General features: G+C 37.2%; 1 protein-coding gene across 1 annotated transcript in view; it reads right to left on the reverse strand.

Annotated features, from left to right (window-relative positions):
- Nucleotides 1–22,985, reverse strand: part of LOC120529471 (ankyrin repeat and SAM domain-containing protein 6-like) — a 212,395-nt gene that overhangs the window by 163,361 nt on the left and 26,049 nt on the right. The window contains exons 2-3 of the mRNA XM_039753304.1: nucleotides 19,160–19,671; nucleotides 18,358–18,402 (exon numbers count right to left, since the gene is read on the reverse strand). Of these exons, the coding sequence (XP_039609238.1) occupies nucleotides 18,358–18,402; nucleotides 19,160–19,671 (557 nt within the window). The remainder of the gene's footprint in view (nucleotides 1–18,357; nucleotides 18,403–19,159; nucleotides 19,672–22,985) is intronic.

Consider the following 22,985-nt stretch of genomic DNA (forward strand, 5'->3'; position numbering starts at 1 on the left):
AGGCAAAGCCCTCACTCACTCACTCACTCATCACTAATTCTCCACTTCCCGTGTAGGTAGAAGGCTGAAATTTGGCAGGCTCATTCCTTACAGCTTACTTACAAAAGTTGGGCAGGTTTCATTTCGAAATTCTACGCCTAATGGTCATAACTGGAAGGTATTTTCTCCATTAACTGTAATGGAGTTGAGCTGGAAGGGCGGAGTTTCGTGTGACATCATCACGCCTCCCGTAATCACGTGAACTGATTGTCAACGCAGTGCGTAGAAAACCAGGAAGACCTGCAAAAAGCGCTTAAGAAAACATGCATTATATAATTGAGAACGCAGCGAAAAACAATAAGAAGCGAGCGAGTGACATATACAACCATATTCATGAGTGTTGCTGCCTCGGAAAGAAAGCAAGGTGTAAACCTAAACTTTAAACTAAGTTCATAGACAGGCTACCGCTGGCGTTTCACATGCCCACAGGTAATGCGGGATACAAGTTTAATGAGAGGACGCAGGATATAAACGAGAGTTTTGATCACTTTATAACTAAGTTAAAATTGTAGGTGAAGGGGTGTGCTTATGCAAATTCCGAGACTGTGTTTGTGGGGATTGACAGTTAAGGCGGGTGGGGAGTCACGTCATCATCTCCCTCCCATTCATCTAATTTCGGTCTGAGCTGAGCTCCGCGGCTAAATGCCGTCTTCCGAAGCAACTTTGTCAGACTGCCACCAAATACTCACAGAAAAATCCACAAGTTAATACACACGCTGTCTCTATAGAGTTTCTCCACACTGAATCCTCCAGACACTACTTACAAAAGGTCACATTGACAATCGTGTTACGTTATTTTTAAAATCTTTCCTTTTCTTAGCACAAGCACAGCTGAGAAGCTTGATGCATGTGCTCCATAACGCGTTAAAAATAATGCATTTAATCACACTTTGCATTACAAGCAAAGGGAGCTTTTGTCAATGCATGATTTCCTGGTACTGTACACGATTACATTGATCAAGCATCCCGATTCATTTTATCATCGCACCACCTTAGTTTGAGAAGAAGTCTGAAAAAATGAGGTTAACACAGAAAAACATCACCAATTCAAGCTTTATGAATAATCGATTAAGCCATCAATAATTGTTTTGGTAAAGCCATCCTCCTTCCATTTTATAATTTTTCCGCCAATAGCCATGATTAAATGAGCGGTAAATAAAGTAAGAGCAAAGCGAGGGTGACTTATTTAGGCAGGCATATATATGACAGCAACACTCATGACAATGTCAATCATGTTACGTTATTATTAAAATGTTTCCTTTTCTTTTCATTACTTCTTTAACACACTACTTCTCCGCTGCGAGACGCGGGGATTTTGCTATATATATAATATATGAATGACCTCCAAAAGGCTGAGACTTTTGATATCATGAGCGTGTCTGCAAAACTGTGGTCTCCTGCCCAGCAAAAGTCGAGCAGCCAGCGCGCGCATAGCTGTGCCGGCCTTTGAGACGCTGACTGCGCTTCTGCTTTAAGTCAAAGTGAGCACTTTTAATTTTTTTCATCCTCCCCTGCGCTATAGCCCAGACAAGTGCAAACACGGGACCCCTTTTCTACACCACGGCAAAATAATATTAAGGCGATTCACACTTTCTTTTGCACGTATACGATTATGAGGTCCTCACCTCGGATTATGAAAACACGCACACGAGTGGAGGACTGACAGTGCCATCACAGCCGATTAATGGCGGGGACCAGTCTACACAAGGCGATCATAACGTCAGCAAACACATCTCTCTATACTATATAAAAGAAAAAGGCAACTTTCCTTTCTTTACACCTTTTTTCCTTTTATCCCAAACCAAAGCCTTTCTCTCTTAACACTGCAGAGGACACAAAACTAATTTTCTTTAAATGCCGGTAAGGCACATTACCACAGGCACAAATTTGAACGTTCACATAGAAAATGTAATTTCTATACCACAGCCGTCGTGTAGCGCCTTTCAAAAGGGATCAACTACCAAGAGATGATCCATATACATTTTAGCTGCTGTTAGTTACTTACCTGTTGTGTTACACAGTCTTTAAAATGTAGTTTACCTGAAACCACTCCAGTAGTGCTCAATGTACCTGTACTTCTTAAAACGTTAATGTTTTACTGTTTAATAACTTATAGACTATATTTTATTATTTTTCCCTTGCACTCAGTGACCAAAGCTATACACCTAGATAGGTATATATATATATATATATATATATATATATATATATATATATATATATATATATATATATATATATGTGTGTATATGTAGATATGTAGATATGAAGATATGTATGTGTATATATATGTATGTATGTGTGTATGTGTGTATGTGTGTATGTGTGTATGTGTGTGTGTGTGTGTGTGTGTGTGTGTGTATATATGACAGCAGCAATCCAAGCTGTGAGAAAACACTAAAAAGGAGGCATGTCAGACGTTGTGGTACATTTTCTGATGCAGCTAGACGAAAAAAACTTTGTGACGCTGCCTCCAAATACACAAAACAATTACTTTGACAATCATGTTACGTTATTTTCAAAATGTTTCCTTTTCTTTCTCTTTCCTTCTTTAACACACTACTTCTCGCTGCAAGCGGGTATATATATATATATATATATATATATATATATATATATATATATATATATATATATATATATATATATAGATATATATATAGATATAGATATGAGAACAACACTCATATCAATGACAAAACAATTACATTAACAATCATGTTACGTTGTTTTTAAAATTTTTCCTTTTCTTTTTCATACCTTCTTTAACACACTACTTCTCCGCTGCGAAGCGCGGGTATTCTGCTAGTTGTTAATATTATACAGTACACACATACATTTGGTTTGTGTCTGTAACAGGTGGTGTACTTTTATAGTGCTTGTAAAAGTTTCCATTTTTTTTTTTTACTTTTATTCTCAGTCACGATCACGATATATACTACCAAACCCCCAAAAGGGATCTGATGCTGTTCGTTTTTATTTGAAACTGGGAATAACTGCAGAAACACTCAATAAAACTGAATAAATTTAAAAAAAATCAAATCAAGTGACAGTAAGATACGAAGAAGGCAGATTCACCAGCGTTTGTGTGTCAGCTTTTATCAGTCCAGATCAGAGAATGTCCAGTTTCATTGCCTCAAAACACCACTCACATCTATAGTTATTCCCAGTTTCAAATAAAAACGAACAGCGTCAGATCCCGGAGTGGGGGGAGGGGGTGGAAGTATGTATCATGATTGTGAGACTGAGAGAATAAAAATGAGAAAAAAAAGGGTAACTTTTACAAGTACTATAAAAGTACACTGTCTGTTACAAGCACAGACCAAATGTATGTGTGTACTGTATATTATTAACAATAAGAGCAGCTCACTACTGAAAACAGCAAATATAGGAGGCAGTCGGGATTGAACCAGGGACTCTTGATTACAAGTTAGCAAATCTTAGCGCTATGCCACGGAAGCTGTTGTCTTATCCTTGAACCTGTTGTGAAAGTGTTTTTTTGATCTTTGGACTTCAGGCTTCACACATTATATAGCTTATGCCAAAATTTTATCATTTACTACTAAAATATTAAAAATGTTTGTTTTAGCAATGTGTTTACACAGATTATTGTAGAAACAGAACACACAAGAAATGCATGTGTTCCAAATAATCTATTATTTCCACTCTAAAACTCCAGCACTTCACTCCCAGATAATCAAGGCATGAGCTGGGAGAACATTGTGCACGTTCTGTGGCGGTGGTGGGGATGGAATAGCAGGCTGCTTGCTGCTGGTCTTTATCAGCACATTTACAGGACAAAAGACGCTGACGGAGCAGTGTGATGGGATTTAAGGTGGGCCGGATATACGAGTTTTTTTCTTAAGCTCTGGTAATTCTAGTGTTAATAAAATATATGAGTGTAATTTTTTGTGAATGACATTCTTTTTCATGCACATCCTGGTTTCTGAAGTCAGAGGTGGAGTTTAAAAATGATTGAACATTAGAACACTCTAGACGAGAACAGGCCATTCAGCCCAACAAAGCTTGCCAGTCCTATCCACTTATTTCTTCCAAAAAAACATCAAGTCGAGTTTTGAAAGTCCCTAACGTCTTACTGTCTACCACACTACTTGGTAGCTTATTCCAAGTGTCTATCGTTCTTTGTGTAAAGAAAAACTTCCTAATGTTTGTGCAAAATTTACCCTTAACAAATTTCCAACTGTGTCCCCCGTGTTCTTGATGAACTCATTTGAAAATAACAGTCTCGATCCACTGTACTGATTCCCTTCATAATTGGTTGAAGATGAATGATTTTATTGTAAAAATCAGAAACTAACAATATCAGATTTAGCCATTATGCCAATTTGAAAGTGTCAGGTACCAAATTAATGTTAATATGGCATACAAGGTGCATGAGAGAGTTCATAATGAAATTAAATAATTCACTCACTCAACATCTGAAACTTTGATTTTATATGCCTTACCTTAAAATTCACAATGAAATAATTCAATCCACATTTGCCGATTATAAACAGCATGAAAGCATTCACTTATAGTAAAACAGGCAGGTGCACAGGCACCCACAAAATTCTACCCACACATGATTGCACATCCTTTCTGTAATCCGCTCCATGAAAATATCAGACAGACACAAAATTGTGCCACATTAGTGGAGTAGGGTTATATGACTAACCCCACTGACATAGTCTATCCCCCAACTTTGGATACTAGACATTTTTCCACTGCAAGGAACTTGAGATCCTGTAGGATGTAGGCCCACTTCTGGTCTCTTGCTACTATTTTATGTTGTGTTCCCACCACACAACAGGAACTGTAACCTTTATACAAAATATGTGACATGAAAAGAGTGATGCAGTGTAAACTGAGGCTTGTTCTAGAGTTCACTTCTGCATCTTATTGCATCAACATGCTTTGGACATAACATGGGAGATTATTGCTTCAATGCAGTGTATTGCGTGGAGTACCAGGTAGGCAGCTATGAAGAGTAATACAGTGCGATGTGCACTGTGATCATTAGTTCACAGGTGACCTCCACACCTTACTTCTTCAAAGCAATTTCAGGTGCACAGGGGAGATTATCATTTCAGTGAATCGTAAAGCATGGTGCACCAGGGAGGCACCTATGAAGAGAGATGGCATCGGAAAGTGTGGCTCTCCATTTTCACCAATATCTCTCCTAAGCCCCACCGTCTGTTCGTACCTACATACATAAATGAAAAAGGTAGCAGGAAATACCTACCAAGAACTACAAATGACCCCTGTTCCTGCTGTGGAAATGCAACAAAAAGTCCCCAAGTTTCTAAAATGTCTCTAGTTACTGAATAAAGTTCTTGCAATGAAAAAGTGCCCACATAAAGACATGATGTATATCAGTTGCAGCTGACAGATATAAAAGGTTCAAAGATTCAATAACTTTATCCATCAAAGTACTACTAGGAAGCACCAATAAAAAAACTATAATGCACTTCTGGCAATATCTCAGTATTAGTGAAGGCTTTATTGTGCTTGGCCAGTACTTTTTATGATAGTAACATTTTCAAATCAGACAAGTCAACTGAGAATTTCAGAATGATGGCACTATAGAGACCTACTTTTCGGTACGCTTGTAAATTAAATTATGATTCTCAGTATTTTTTTTTTAAGAAAGACTCACAGATATTTTTATTAAGTAAATCATTTCCATAAGTAACTTGAAAGATAAACTTTGAATGTTACCTCTTGGCTAATAAGTAAACATTGCATATTTAGGTACAACTGTGGATTTTCTTTATTTCTTTTTAAATAAAATTGTACAGTGGGATGCAAAAGTTTGGGCAACCTTGTTAATAGTCATTATTTTCCTGTATAAATCGTTGGTTGTTACGATAAAAAATGTCAGTTAAATATATCATATAGGAGACACACACAGTGATATTTGAGAAGTGAAATGAAGTTTATTGGATTTACAGAAAGTGTGCAATAATTGTTCAAACAAAATCAGGCAGGTGCATAAATGTGGGCACCATTGTCATTTTATTGATTCCAAAACTTTTAGAACTAATTATTGGAACAAATTGGCTTGGTAAGCTCAGTGACCCCTGACCTACATACACAGGTGAATCCTATAATGAGAAAAAGCATTTAAGGGGGTCAATTGTAAGTTTCCCTCCTCCTTTAATTTTCTCTGAAGAGTAGCAACATGGGGGTCACAAAACAACTCTCAAATGACCTGAAGACAAACATTGTTTAGGGGGAGGATACAGAAAGCTGTCCCAGAGATTTAAGCTGTCGGTTTCCACAGTTAGGAACATATTGAGGAAATGGAAGACCACAGGCTCAGTTCAAGTTAAGGCTCGAAGTGGCAGACCAAGAAAGATTTTGGATAGACAGAAGCGACGAATGGTGAGAACAGTCAGAGTCAACCCACAGACCAGCACCAAAGACCTACAACATCATCTTGCAGCAGATGGAATCACTGAATTGTTCAACCATTCGGCGCACTTTACACAAGGAGATGCTGTATGAGAGAGTGATGCAGAGGAAGCCTTTTCTCCGCCCACAGCACAAACAGTGCCGCTTGAGGTATGCTCAAGCACATTTGGACAAGCCAGCTTCATTTTGGAATAAGGTGCTGTGGGCTGATGAAACTAAAATTGAGTTATTTGGGCATAACAAGGGGCGTTATGCATGGAGGAAAAAGAACACAGCATTCCAAGAAAAACACCTGCTACCTACAGTAAAATATGGTGGTGGTTCCATCATGCTGTGGGGCTGTGTGGCCAGTGCCGGGACTGGGAATCTTGTCAAAGTTGAGGGACGCATGGATTCCACTCAGTATCAGCAGATTCTGGAGACCAATGTCCAGGAATCAGTGACAAAGCTGAAGCTGCGCCGGGGCTGGATCTTTCAACAAGACAACGACCCGAAACACTGCTCAAAATCCACTAAGGCATTCATGCAGAGGAACAAGTACAACGTTCTAGAATGGCCATCACAGTCCCCAGACCTGAACATAATTGAAAATCTGTGGTGTGAGTTAAAGGGAGCTGTCCATGCTCGGAAGTCATCAAACCTGAATGAACTAGAGATGTTTTGTAAAGAGGAATGGTCCAAAATACCTTCAACCACAATCCAGACTGTCATTGGAACATACAGGAAGCGTTTAGAGGCTGTAATTTCTGCAAAAGGCGGATCTACTAAATATTGATTTCATTTCTTTTTTGTGGTGCCCAAATATATGCACCTGCCTAATTTTGTTTTAACAATTATTGCACACTTTCTGTAAATCCAATAAACTTCATTTCACTTCTCAAATATTACGGTGTGTCTCCTATATGATATATTTAACTGACATTTTTTATCGTATCAACCAACGATTTATACAGGAAAATAATGACTATTAACAAGGTTGCCCAAACTTTTGCATTCCACTGTATTTCCTGAAACATGTATTGCAATGGAAGAGTTATAATTTAGCCATACACACATTGTTATAAGCTAGTGCTTCAGGTGGCTGCAGGTGTTTCTGCCAATCATATTTAACTTTTAACTGGATACCTTCATTAAACAAGTCTCTACATTTTTTCATTCAACTTGGAAATTACAAAATAGGCTTGACAAATTTTAATTGGAGCACAGCCAGCATGTGTGTGTGTTATACAGTGATGCATGTATTTTATTCTACTTGCTTTTTAATAATTACTCCTTTTATAATGCTGAAGTCACATTGAAGTCTTTTTTTCTAAATCGGCTAACAAATGACATTGCAGTGGAATGGTTTCTCCCTTCCACATTGAGGATCATCCGCAACAAGGCCACACATACAAATAAGGGAGCAAACTCATCAGAAAAAGGTAAAATAAAGTGGAGTACAGTATTTAAAGCTATGACAGTAAATACAAATGTCTTCCAAAGTTCTTTTGCATGTAAATATTACACTGCAATATGTTTCTCAATGAAAAAGGTAGCAGAAAAAAGGCTAACTAATTAATCAATTAAAAGTAAAATGTCCCATTGATTTATGTTGTTAGAAGTCTAGCAAAATGGCACCTTTTATCAGCTAACTAAAAAGATCACAATATGCAAGCTTTCGAGGCAACTCAGGTCCCAAGTTTGCCATTAAAATGTGTCATTTTGCTCGACTTCTCACTACATTGTGACGAGTACGCAGCCCCCCGCGAGAGAAGGGTATTGCTGCAGACTGGAGACAATATTAATGGACCTGGAGGTGGGATAATTGTCAATCAAATTAGACTTCAGCAAATCATATTGTGCTAATTTATAACTTCAATGAATGAGATTGTTGTTACTGTATGACAATCAAAAACTCACTTATCCAATTATTAACATTTGAAGTTGTCTATCAAGAGTAACTTCAGCCAATCATTTCACAGTTCATGATCCCTACCACTTTGAGGTTCCGCCTTAGAGTTTCCTCTTAAATAACCTGCCACTGCATCAAGCAATGAAACTCCATTAAACAAAAGAAAACAATGAAGAAGCAGCAGCGACAAAAACTCCATTAGACTAAAAGAAGAAGAAGCAACAAAACTAATTGCTGATCATTTATGTTAATGGAAGTAAGAGTGTTTCGAAATGAAAACATATTAAATTTGCATTTGCATTTTTTCATATTTTTTTTTTTTAATAACTTTGTGTTGAATCGTTATGCTTGTACCTTGAACCTTTACATTTGTATTAATAATCATTTTCACTGTAGTAATTGATGCATATTAATTGCTTGAAGTGGGCCGGCACTCGGAGGTACCAGCAACTTTTCAAATTCCACAAGGCAAGTTTCACAAGAACTCCTTGGCTGTGAATGGAAGACAAAAAAAAAAAAACTTTGACAAACATCTTGGAAACGCTTGATTAGTCATTCTGTTGTAAACCAGGCTTTTGATAAAGGTCAGATTGACTACAGTGGTGCACGATATAACCTTTTTTTTTCTTTTCTGTTTAGTTCCTCTTGTTGGAGTTCTTGGAGCAATGTTTCTAAATTGTAATACCAAGTAATTTGCCATTTTTTGGTACCGTCAATTTTAAAACATTTCATGGCAGTTTTGTGCAGATGATCCATGACATTTCTAAATTGTTAAAAGACTTTCATGCCATGGGCAATGCACCACTAAATTGTATGCGACTCAGATTGACAGTCTTTTCAATTTAATTAGAAGTGACATTTATATATTTTTTTTCTTTCAGCCAACTTGCTACAAGAATATCTTCTGGAAATTGGATGTCAATGAAAAATAAGGTAAAATTACAAACAACCATCTGGTAAACTTGTAATTCACCTGTAATACCGGACTTTCACGTGTATCTTGTTTTTCTTTCTTTCTTTTCCTAGGACATCCCTACTGGTTCAGCAGACTGTGGTATATATATGTTGATGGCATATGAATATTAATTATAGGCTTTATGTAACCTTACATTTGTGTTTAGATTGTATATGATTTCAATACTTTTTCTCTTATCCTCTGTCAGTATGCACATTATCTGACCATGGAGGAACCCTTTGATTTTACTGTTGGCAGGCTTTTAAAGATGCTGATAATATACATATATTTTTTTTCACGTGTGGCATACTTTTAACTGTGGCATTCATTTACATATAAATCCTTTTTATCTTAGGATGACATACCAGCCATTAGAAAATGGTGGTGCTTGCTCCTTGTGGAAAACTGCTCATATGGGGGGGTAAAAATTTGATATTTCCTTTTTTACGTAAAGGATTTTTCCAATAATTTCATGTGGCCATCACTATGGTCTGGTTTAGTGGGTGCCAAATGACCAGTGATATTTCAAAATACCTTACAGCTGTTGGTACTTGTTCTGAGTGTACCATTGCTGACTGCTGGTGCAAGTACCCTGTTTTTGGAGCTAGTTCTTTAAGGATGCTCAGACAATCTAAGGTGATACCTCACATCCAAATAGGGAAAACAGTCAGTTTAAATAAACTTGGAATTTTAAATACTCTTGTGTTTAAATAAGGTTAAATAGTGTAACTTTAAATACTCCAGTGTGTGTTTTGGTATGTACAGGTAAACTTTTACTGGTGCTTTTTTTCTGTCAAATGAATAACATCAATATTTTAATGTCTAAAAGTCAGGACCAAAAAGAACACGTCAGCACTGAACTCCTTGAGGAATATACAGATACAGCCACACCAAGGTATCAATGTAAAACTTAGCCTACCACCGTAGTTTCATACTTGGTTCTACTTGACCAAAAACCTTAAAAATGACCATGGTATGAAGGATTGTTATTAGCTTTGTCAAGGACCAGTTGTCATCTGGGCGAGTGTTAGATTGGTTATTTTATAATTAGAATAAAAGCTTTTCTATGACTTGCATATTACTTAAGGTAGTGCCCAGATTGGTGTATTTGTAATACAGGTAAAATTCTGTTATAACAAAGTGCCAGGGACCTAAAAATTATTCTGTTGTAACGAATTTCGTTGTAATGAGAATCTGTATTTGTTGCTATAGTGCTTTCTTTAACTTGTATCCAGGCGTTTGCAATCATTTCAATAGCTTCTTTCGCGTTACTTTTAATATCCTCCTGCCTACAGGTTATGCCAACGAGAATTTTTCTCAGCATTTCCTTGTGATAATACACTTTCAGGGTGCGAATGATGCCCAAATCCAATGGCTGAAGCGCTGCAGTGCAATTGGGTGGGAGGTATTCAAAGCGAACATTATTTGAATGTGGAAGCATTTTGTGGGCAGCACAGTTATTAGTCAGGAGCTATTTCATTATTTCTTTTCATATTGTAACGTTTCTGAACTCTTTTGAGACCCCCCCACTCCCCACCCAACGGGAACAACACGCTGAAGTGCATCCTGAAGGGTGATTGCAGCATCTGTGTAAGATTGTTTGTCTGTTGCTGGGGTAGGGCTCACATCGCTGCAGTGAAGTGCCACAGAAGCAAATCATAAAAGATTGGGGTCGCGCTATAAGTCCCTGTCTTGCATCCCAAAACACGAGGCTTAGTCTCAGTACTTTAGCAAAATCAGCTTTATTCAGCTTGAAACAGGAATGGCACAGTTATTTATTATATTTATTATTTAGCGTGATCTGCCACTCTGCTATACACAGACATAGCAGTCAGGCAGGACTGTGGCCAGGTCAGTGATCAAGTAATCCTTTTAAAGTATCTGCATTTGAAATTATGTGCTCCTAACCTTGCATCACCCATCAAGATCGTTTCTGTTTACTTTGGCGGAGAGACGCAGCATATCTGTGAGCCTGCTATTGCCCCATACATACAGACATGGAGATCGCACTTCGGGATGGTCTTCAGCTTGCTGTCTAGTTGGGGGAGGTCCCAAGAGAGTTTACAAACCTCACATTTTCTTGAATGAGTGCCACAATCGAGAGCTGCAAAAAATTAAAGTTTATTTTTTCTAATATGAACTGTTATCGTTTTTCCATGTCTGCAGTTTCTATAGGAGGGTGACAATGAGTTAAATTCCAATGGATGTTTTTCAAATGTTGATGAGCAATAAGTAAAAGGTATCACTGAAAACCACAGGAAACAAAAAAAAAGTACAGTGTTTTTCAGTTTGGGGATCGGTGTGCACAACTGAGCTGCTGCCACAGAACTAACTGCTCTGTGGATGATTCATTCAGGCATTTCAAGGTCTTTTGTGCACTACGTTGTAATGAAAATATCTGCAGAATGTACTTCGTAGTAACGAGATTTCTAAAGACTCGTGTCATATGGGGAAGTTGTCGGGACCATAAAAACACTTTGTTGTAAAAATATTCGTTACAATGGAATTTTATGTGTGCTCTGAAATAATGGATGCATTCTAAATAGCTATTGACTTAACCTCTAACAGGAGTTTTTGTACTGAACCACAGAGTAATTATCACAGTTTGAACTGTATTCCAATGTGTCCACTTTTCTGAGGAGAAAGAATAGTTCAGAACAAAACCAGATGGCCTACAAAAGACAAATACTACATGTGACAATTTTATGCATTTGTGTATGTCCACAGTGTAGAAGAGCATGCTGGTTGTGTGGCTGCAGTAGGATTGCTGACTGAAGAACAAGTGGCTCAGGTTTTTGTAGCTGCAGAGATCAGCAGGGCTTCCAGGAGGGCTCAACATGAAAAACTGTTGGGAGTTCATAATAAAAGGACCACTGAGCAGATGATCACTTACTGGTAACTTAGTTCAGATAAATAAAACGTAATTGTAATCTATCTAGTAGCATGATGTTATGTTGCCAAACTCTTGTATATTTTTGTCCATCCAAATGGTTTAAAAATTATGAAGATCCTAAAGGTCACCAGGTAATGACTTATATAGAAGATGAGGACCTGATGGATGGCCTCTACAAGTACCTGGATGAAGTGCTGTTGACAGAGTTCACATCATTCTGGATTCGCTTATGCCAGCGGTTAACTTGGCTGCAGTAAGTCTGTAATGTATACAGAAAGTGTCTATATGAATAATGACCTCTCTTTTTCTTTATTAGAGAGGATTTCTCTACTATAGGCAGAAGATCTGTTCTTTGATGGACCAGTATACAGTGAGTGTTGGGAGAGGGATGGGGGATGGACAGACCTTTCTTTATCTTTTCAGCACCATTATTCTGTTCAACAGAATACTATTTTACTCTTAGTGAATTTAGACAAAAATATAAACTAAATATATATTTACATTTATATTCTGTATATGTTTAAAGTGAAATTTAAAAAATGCATTAGTACACTTTTAGTAATGGTAAAAGTGAATCTAGAAGTATGCCATAAGTAGGATTTATTCTAAACTTTACAAGGTCAAGAGTTGTGCTTTCAAATGACAGATGCACAAGACTTTTTGACTGATATGATTAAAATTTGTTCATTTGTTTGGTGTGTTTTTTTAGTGAGAGAGAGAAGAGTGTGACATACTGTGCTTGTATTACAACAGATGGAAGCACAAAGACAGCATCACTTAAGGTATTTCAACTCGGGATTCCATCTCAACCCCTACTTTAATAAACATGCGACTTGCTTTATTTGTCTTTTGTGTTTTTTTTTTATTTCTGAGTGTTAAACTGACTGGGCATAATAGAGTTGTGTATATTTGATTTAACTATTGATGTAAATAATAACAGACACTTTGTTATTGTTAAAGACTGTTGATTAAGTTCTGTATATTTCAAATTGTTTGCTTATCTGTTTTTAGCCAATTGATGTCATCTGCTTTAAATTTTTAAAACTGCATTGTACAGTTTTATTCCTTTTTTGTACATTTCAAGAAAACATGTCTATCCCCATTACATTGTTCTTTTATTTATATATAATATAATAAAGTGGGCATGCTGCAGTTTTAATACTTCTGTTTGTTAAATTAATCTTTGTGCATTCTTTCAATTCAACTGACCCATCATTATTGTTAATTGTAAATATTTCTTGAAATTGTTGTACAATGTATACGGAATAATTATTACTAGAATTTTGTTTTGGTAGTGTTTAAAAGGTGCTGGCTCAATCAACTCATGCATTAACACAACTAGAATTGATAGATAGGCCAGTATCAACATGGTCTACAAATGGCACCTACTTTGCTGTACTCGCAGATAATCCCACAAGATAAAACAGCTTGGAAACTGAGCATCCTGATCAACATTTTGCTGTTCAAGTCAACTTTTGGACTTTTACCTGGTGTCTGACGTACTGTCCGAGGGTTTTATATTTATATATACAGTATATAACTAGCAAAATACCCACGCTTCGCAGCGGCGAAGTACTGCCTTAAAATTTTTTTTAAGATGTAACCCTTTTTAAGCTGAGGGAAAATATACCAATAATTATTTGTTAAGGATCTCTTTGTATGCCACGTTGTCAGTTCGGCCCTCTGGTTGTAATATGACTAAGCTGTGCACTGAGCTCACTCTTGAGCATGCAACTTACAGTTGGCCGTGTGAAAAGCAATCTTGCCTCAAATCTCACAGCTTGGATTGCTGCTGTCATAATCGGTTTGAGTTTCATGGTCTGTTTCAATTACGTTGGTATTTGCTGGACATAGTGTTGAAGTGACAATCGGCATCTGTCAAGCGTTGTAAGCATACAACCCGTTTCATCGATAACTTCACATCCAGCTTTTGAGAGTTTAAACATTCATAAACATCAAAGTGTCCACTACTCAAATCATCACCTGTGAATCCAAGATGTTTAAGAGGCATTGGCGGTTGTCCAAAGCTGTAAAATATCTGGCCATTTCGGTACACTTGAAAGGGACAACCAAACAATTCAGTGGCAGCCTTCAACTCACATGCAGAAGCATACGTGAGGGGCTTATGCATTTCACTCTTATAGTGCCCCTGTGTAGTATAATTATCTACTGTACCGTCATCAGTCCACACCATGAACCTGTCCCATTCATTTAATACATAAGACACAATGTTCCTCCAGATATCAAGAGTAAGTCTGATATGGCCGTGCAATATGTAACACAGAGAATGGAAAAGGCAGGCTCCATTTCCGGGCATGGAAACTACTCAATAAGTGACAGTTCTTTGATCGATGGTGATGACCATGACCATAATAGACATGTTAATGGGGGTACGGCTGGAATGATAAAGGAAATGGGTATCTGAACAGTAAACTAAGTCTAAAATACCTAAACAATAACTATAATCGTAATAAAAGAACAATAAAACAGCGGAGAAGCCGTGGATTAAATAAAAAGGCTGCAGTTATCAGCAGGGAGACGTGAATACCGTGGCGAACCAAGGAAGGGAATGAAGAGACCGGAGTGAAGGCCGGCCTTATATGGGCAGGCAGTCAATTACATGGGAGGCTTGGTGATGGGGGACACAACGCCACCTCACACGGTGACTGAGCTGCAGGCTATGGATGTATATATGTACGTAAGTAGGATTCAATTATGACCGTTATGCGTAGAATTTCAAAATGAAACCTGCTCGACTTTTGTAAGTAACCTGCAAGGAATGAGCTTGCCAAATTTCAGCCTTCTACCTACACGGGAAGTTGGAGAATTAGTGATGAGTGAGTCAGTGAGGGCTTTGCCTTTTATTAATGTTAATATATATCTCCTACAGAAAACTACATTGATGTAAATAGTTTTTCAGTATAGACCTATGACAAACGAGAATAAAAAAAATGCCTTACCAGAAATATCTCTCTATTATAAAAAAAAAAAATCCTGGAAAGGAAAAGCAGGGTGACGATACATGATTTTCTCACAAGTTCTTGGAAGACACTTAAAAGACCCACGAGATGCCAACAATATCAAATAACACTCAGTCGTGTAAAGGCATGTAGCACACACAGATCCTGTGCCCTCAGCACATATAAAGCGTATAAGGACAATGCATTTTAGATGAAACGTCAATGAAAGAAGAAGCAAGAGCAGCGCGGAGAAACGAGACCCAAAAGCATTGGACAGAAAAAAAGGTAGATAAGAGATTATGAAAGCTATGGAATTCAAAAGGCTCAAACAAACAATGGTGTGATACACATGCAGAGAAAGGTAAAGAATATGAAAGCAGTAAAATTCGAAAGTATTGTAGCGTCCCAGCCAGGTTGATGCCTTTTTTGTTTTAAGTGACTGTTTGGTCCGATTGAGGGAGGGCGGAGTATAGCATGGAAGACTGATAACAGCGCAATGGCACCTCCTTAGCATTCATTCAAATGTCTTAATAATGCACTTGACAGAGTGCTGTAGTGTAATATATTGGCATTAGAAGACTACCGTTGCAGACATATTTTACGAATATATATTCCGTCTCTTGCACTTTATCTTGATTTAGAATTTGATTTATATTTGATTTAGAAATGATCTTACATGTCCTCCTTTAGAAACTACTCCCGGTTTACTTTTTAAATATCCATAAAGCAATTAGCTAAAGTGGAACATGAATGACAAATCACTGACTGGCGATTTGCTGAATAAAAAGGTGATTGACTGCGACATTTAAATTTACGATTGGCTGACATAACAAAATTTAATATACAATTGGCTGAAGTCAAAAATGATATGTCATGCCCATTTTGTCTGTATCAATATTACCTTGCGCAGTGCTACATGTCCTGCTTCAACAGCGCCTTTGCGGCTTCATCACACAGTAGAGAGTCCGTCGGCCATAGAAAACTCATCATCGCAACAACGAGTTCTTTCACATCTTCCCATGCAGAGCGTAAGTCCGCCATAGAAAACTCATCATCATCATGACAACGAGTTCTTTCACAACTCTTTGCGCAGCGCGTACGTTGGCCAGGGCCCGATTGCCAATACGTTGGTGGCAAAGGCCTGGCCAACTTTCTCTTTATCCCCTCTCCTCCCAGACAATCCGATCCCAATCACAGATCCATAGCCGTGGGACCAACCGGAGGAGGATTATCAGTGCCTGGTCTGATGAAGGGAGCCGAGGCGGAATTACTAATGAAGTCACTGCTTGCTTGCTGTGTTTGTATGTTATAGAGTGGTAGCTCAATAAAAATGCCTGCTGTTCATGTTTGAGGTTGTTAATAAAGCTGATCGTTCTGAAGATTGTGACTCAACCTCATGCTTTAGGGGTGTAAGACAGTGACTCTCGCGTCACAACTTCCACAATGACTAACATGCTACACCACCCTAGTACCACTGATTTATGAACATTGTTGGAGTAAAAACCTATAACCAAAGTGGTATCTGAGGACTGAACTTGAGATCGCTGCTAATAAAAGATAACAAAAGAGAAAAATCAGCCATGTGAATCATAGAAAAAGTTAAGTTTATTTAACATCTCACAGTGGATTTTCACGAAAAAAAAAAAATGACTGAGCCTGTACAATTGCAATAGTAACTACAGAAGTAATTCAGTGCAATCAATACTTCATGATTCCTTACTGGCAAAGACAGACATTCGATTGATTTGAATTGATGTGTGTGTGTGTGTGTGTGTGTGTGTGTGTGTGTGTGTGTGTGTGTGTGTATACGTGCGTGTGATGTGAGTGAGTGAGTGAGTGAATGAGTGGATGAGAATGTGGATGTGACATTAAATTGTGTAAAAGTGGTGTTTGGGGGTGGGGTTTTTTGAGGATTGTGTTACAGCAGCGCCTGGCCTGAATCAAAAAGTATTTGCTCTGCAAGAATTTTTGGTTTTGACTTTGTTTTGATTTTAGTATTGCTGTTTTGGCTTTTTTTCTGTATGTGCTATGACTATAGCTTGTTTTTCAATGTCCGATTTTGAAAAACCTTCACCTTCCAGTCACAAATTTTTTTTAATGATCTATTTTCTGAATGTTCACATTGCAATATAGGTTTATGGGGAGACAATTATTTCAACAGCATCAAGCAGAATGCGGTGCATGATTCTTTTCCTCTTCATACCAAACAACACACACTGTGCTCTTTTTTCAGCCTGCCTGAATGTGCAATATCAATTCAGTACGCTACACAGAAAAGCAAAATGTGGCACCACTGTATATTAAAAAGTGAGAGCTGTGATTTACCCTGTAGTAGCTCTATAGTTTAAATTATGTATCCAAATTAAGTATATGCATGTGCCCTGTGCAGAATTTAGACCCATTTTAAGAAAAAAAAAAAAACAGTAACAATGCTTTAACAGTCCCTACATATTCACATGTACAGAACAATGTGGCAATATTAGGTTTTCCAAGTGGTAATTCCGAAAATCCCGAGAGTTGATGAACACAGGCGGTCCAGGGACTTTTTTCCAAAGCAAAATGAATTGACAAGAAGTAATTGAGTCAAAGATAGTTTGCTGCCACCATCAACTGACAAATATTCATTCTGTACTTAGTAAAGCAAGGGTGGAAAACGCATCTTACAGCTAGCCACAGAACTGCCTTGCTTTTTATGTGCCTCTCTCTCTAGGTAACACTGTCTTGATATAAACCGATTGAGTTGGAAGAAATGAAAAATTGCACACTGCCATTTCTTATATACAAGTTCCACAGACAGCAAAAACTGTTTTAAATATATACTTAATATAGTGTATATAGAAAGATACTTTCCATATACTTTATACATATTAAACAGAGATATTAACACTGTAAGAGTTTATTTAACAGTATATTAAAGGCTTACTTTAACACCAAAAGAATTCATTTAACGTTGGCATTGTTCTCTATAATTGTCCAAAACTGTTTCATTAGTGTGTCCATTTAATGTACTCTGTGAAATGTCCAATGGAAGGAAGGTTCAAGATAAAATATTGTTTATATTTTAGCATGATTTAATTTTTAGGTATTTAAATTATTTTAGACAGTGTTTCTTCACCTGTGTGCTGATTTTCAAAATACAGTGTCATGTGTCACATATTTTTATTCAGAAGGTGGAAAAAAGGCAACATATTAACAAATCACTCACCAATTTTCAGTGCATGAAAGGCATCTGGCTGCTTCTTTTCTGCATCTGCAAAAAAGACAATTAAAAACGCATTTACATCAGCAATTTTTCAAGTAAATAACTAAAAATTAATAAGAAAACAGCATAGATGCATACATTGTTTGATAAATAAATAACATTTATGTTAATGCTTTTAGATCATTTTGAATAATCCTAGTCCTGAAGGCTGCTGTGTCTTCAGGTTTTGTTCTAAAACAAATTTCTAATTGCTAACGGATTTATTCCGGCAACTTCCTCTAACTCAGCCTGCTGTCTGAGAGGTGTATATTAAAATGACTTACTTCTTTTTGAACTTCAAAAACCTGTTACTGCTACCATAATTTTTAATACAAGAATCTTGAAAATGAACCAACAAAGTTAAGCATTTATTGATTAAAAAAAGCACAGAACACATTCTCTCTTGATATTTGAAATTAATCAGTTAAACTGGTGCAGTAGAGCTCTTTAGGACAAGGATCACCCCCAAACACCACCTTTAGATTTAGAGAAACATAGTACATTAAAAAAAAAAAACTAAATAGATAATAGATTAAAAAATGTAAATACAAAGGAGAAGACTGAGGTTAGAAAGAAGCTCATGCTGTATTGCAAAAGATATACAAAAGGCATGTGCAATGCTGGATGAGGTGTTTTGAGAAACTAACGATACCAAGTTGAAAATTCAGCATTGCAGACTTCTGCATTGATGTGTTATTAGTTTATAAAAAAATTGTCTTCATTTCTACTAAAAGGAACAAAAGAAAATGTAGCTGTTATTAAATACCTGATAATGGACGATTTGTAGTAATTGCATCAAGATAGTTTCTTGTCTCCTTATGGTTAAATTTCATGGCAATCTCAAATGCAGTTTGCGACAGAATATTCATATGATCTGTATCTGCTCCATGCTCTACAAGTTGCTGCAGGATATTTAATTTTGCTGTAAGTGCTGCAAGCATCAGTGAGGTCCATCCTGTAGTTTTCATGCCATAATTCACATCAGCATCCCACTCCAGAAGCACCCTCACAACCGTCTCATGGCCATGTTGTACACTTGTCATAAGACCAGTAATGTCAGGGAACTCTTCTGTGTTTTTCTTTTTACCACTTGTATCCATTTTAACATTTAAGTGATCATAATCATCCACAAAGGCTCCACTTTCTAACAGTAATTTAACAATACTGACATGTCCTCCCCTTGCTGCCACTGTAAGAACACTAGCTCCAAGTCGGTTTTTGGCATTGATTTCAGCTCCATTGTCCAGTAAAATGTGGGCAACATTCAGATGGCCAAATCTGAAACAACATGACAGAAAATCAAAAATTCTGAAACATAAATTATGATGTCAAGCATAAAAATGCAACCTTCATATTTACCGGTAACAGTGCATCAGTCACACTTATATTTTGTAGCCCACGATCTAATATGGTTTTGAGCTTCCATTCATTTCCTGAACCATTTTTTTTTTAACCATTACAAAGTCACAGGAGGCTGCTGTCTAAGGGAGCAATAATGACAGCAACACATGCACACACCTGTATTATGTAATAATAAAACATTTTTAACTGTCAGCATACGTAACATGCATATTTTTTAGGATAGGGTGGAAACTGAAATACTTAAAAATCCATGCAAGCATTTCAGAATCAGGACTGATCTGAGGAATAAATGCAAGATTCTAAAACATTAGGCATGCATTAATTATTGTACAACTGTTTTAAACCTTGCCTCACTTTCATATCAGAAAGAATATTACTTGAATATTTTATAAAATTCATGATCTTATACTACATCCTTAAAAAAAGCTACATATCCCTGTAAGTCATAGAATATTAAGGATATTTATATTAATTATAAATTTGTCGTCATTATTTTTCTTGATTCATATAATGTGTTAATGAATAAAAGCAATGAAGTTGGGCATGTGTGATTGACTGACAATGATGGGACAAATTGTCTAAGGATGATTCCTGCCTTGTACCTAATGCTGCCAGAACATGATGTAAGAGTAGATGAACCTAAACTAGATTAACTAGGGTTGAGAAGGTTATGAAATCATTTTTTTTTTTTATTTGCATATACTGTAGTTATTATCTGCAAATATCAATTTTTAATAAGAGGAACATTGATCCTGTGTTGGATTCTGATATCAACACATTAAATGCATCAAATTGTTGTATTTGCACAAGGATAATATCCATATTCACTTTGATGATTTATGGGTTCACAGTCCCACTGTTGTACATTAATAGTAATACTGTACCTTACTGAGAAGCATTGATCAGATCGAAAAAAAAATTGTCACTCCTATGTTCGACATCCTGCTAATACAGTATGTGTGTATGTGGATGTACTTAAGCTGCCAGCACTCCTGTGTAGTCTCTCCTTACCTGTACGGTTACACCGGAAAAATGAGTGAAAAATGTTGAATTTTTTTCAACAAGAAAAAAATGAATCTACAAGTAACTGAAACATGTAAACATCAAAATGATAAAATAAAAACAGTACAAAAGGTATATTTAGTGTTCACGCAAGATTAATGCCTAATGCAGATTAAGTACATGTCTTTCATGTGATATGTTTTGAAAGAGTCACCAACACACAGCCCAACACTGCAATAGGGACAGTAGAAGTGTCCACTTTTCTTATAATATTTTCCAATATTGCTTGTACAAGAAATGGTAGAATGTCACTGTCTGATCAGCTCAATCACCATGCCCATTGTGTTATTGTAGGCTACCAACGTGCAAGGCTTAGTGACTTCCACTTTTTCCCTGACATGAACATTGACAGTTGCTGCATTGTAAACAGTGCTTAGGGGGCCAATGTCTTTGCTGTTTGAGAAAGAAAAAAAACATTATTAACTGTAATGATTATAAGTAGTTACCTTACAAATACAGAGGACTATATTTTGTATTAATCATGCTGCAGAGAGCTATATGATTTTTACTTCTATATGATTTGTTCTTCGTTTAGGTAGAAAAGAATTAAGCTTGTGTACAGAATCTATACTAATAAAAGGCAAAGCCCTCACTCACTCATCACTAATTCTCCAACTTCCCGTGTAGGTAGAAGGCTGAAATTTGGCAGGCTCATTCCTTACAGCTTACTTACAAAAGTTGGACAGGTTTCATTTCGAAATTCTACGCCTAATGGTCATAACTGGAAGGTATTTTTCTCCATTAACTGTAATGGAGTAGAGCTGCAAAGACGTAGGGGGCGGAGTTTCGTGTGACATCATCACGCCTCCCACGTAATCACGTGAACTGACTGTCAACGAGTAGAAAACCAGGAAGACCTACAAAAAGCGCTTAAGAAAACATGCATTATATAATTGAGAAGGCAGCGAAACAATAAGAAGCGAGCGAGTGGCATATACTACCATATTCATGAGTGCTGCTACCTCGGAAAGAAAGCAAGGTGTAAACCTAAACTTTAAATTAAATTCATAGACAGGCTACCGCTGGCGTTTCACATGCCCACAGGTAATGCGGGATACAAGTTTAATGAGAGGACGCAGGATATAAACGAGAGTTTTGATCACTTTGTAACTAAGTTAAAATTGTAGGTGAAGGGGTGTGCTTATGCAAATTCCGAGAGACTGTGTTTGTGGGGATTGACAGTTAGCGGTGGGGAGTCACGTCATCATCTCCCTCCCATTTACCTCAAGTTAATACACACGGTGTCTCTAGAGTTTCAACACACTGAATCCTCCAGGCACTACTTACAAAAGGTCACATTGACAAGCGTGTTACGCTATTTTTAAAATCTTTCCTTTTCTTAGCACAAGCACAGCTGAGAAGCTTCGATGCATGTGCTCCATAACGTTGAAAAATAATGCATTTAATCACACTTTGCATTACAAGCAAAGGGGAGCTTTGTCAATGCATGATTTCCTGGTACACCGATTACATTGATCAGCGCATCCCGATTCATTTTACCCTCGCACCACCTTAGTTTGAGAAGAAGTATGAAAAATATGAGGTTAACACAGAAAAACAGATCACCAATTCAAGCTTTATGAATAATCGATTCGCCATCAATAATTGTTTTGGTAAAGCCATCCTCCTTCCATTTTATAATTTTTCCGCCACTAGCCATGATTAAATGAACGGTAAAAAGTAAGAGCGCGAGGGTGACTTATTTAGGCAGGATATATATGACAGCAACACTCATGACAATGTCAATCATATTACGTTATTATTAAAATGTTTCCTTTTCTTTTTCATTACTTGTTTAACACACTACTTCTCCGCGGTAGGCGGGTATTTTGCTATATATATATATGAATGACCTCCAAAGAGCGCTGAGACTTTTGATATCATGAACGTGTGTACAAAAGGGGTCTCCTGCCCAGCAAAAGTCGAGCAGCCAGCCGCGTGCATAGCTGTGCCGGCCTTTGAGACGCTGACTGCGCTTCTGCCTTAAGTCAAAGTGAGCACTTTTAATTTTTTTCATCCTCCTATAGCCCAGACAAGTGCAAACACGGGACCCCTTTTCTACACCACGGCAAAATAATATTAAGGCGATTCACACTTTCTTTTGCACGTATACGATTATCAGGTCCTCAGCTCGGATTATGAACACACGCATACAGTGGAGGACTCAC

Source organism: Polypterus senegalus, chromosome 5 (genome assembly GCF_016835505.1).
Source record: "Polypterus senegalus isolate Bchr_013 chromosome 5, ASM1683550v1, whole genome shotgun sequence".
Classification (NCBI taxonomy): Eukaryota; Metazoa; Chordata; class Cladistia; order Polypteriformes; family Polypteridae; genus Polypterus; species Polypterus senegalus.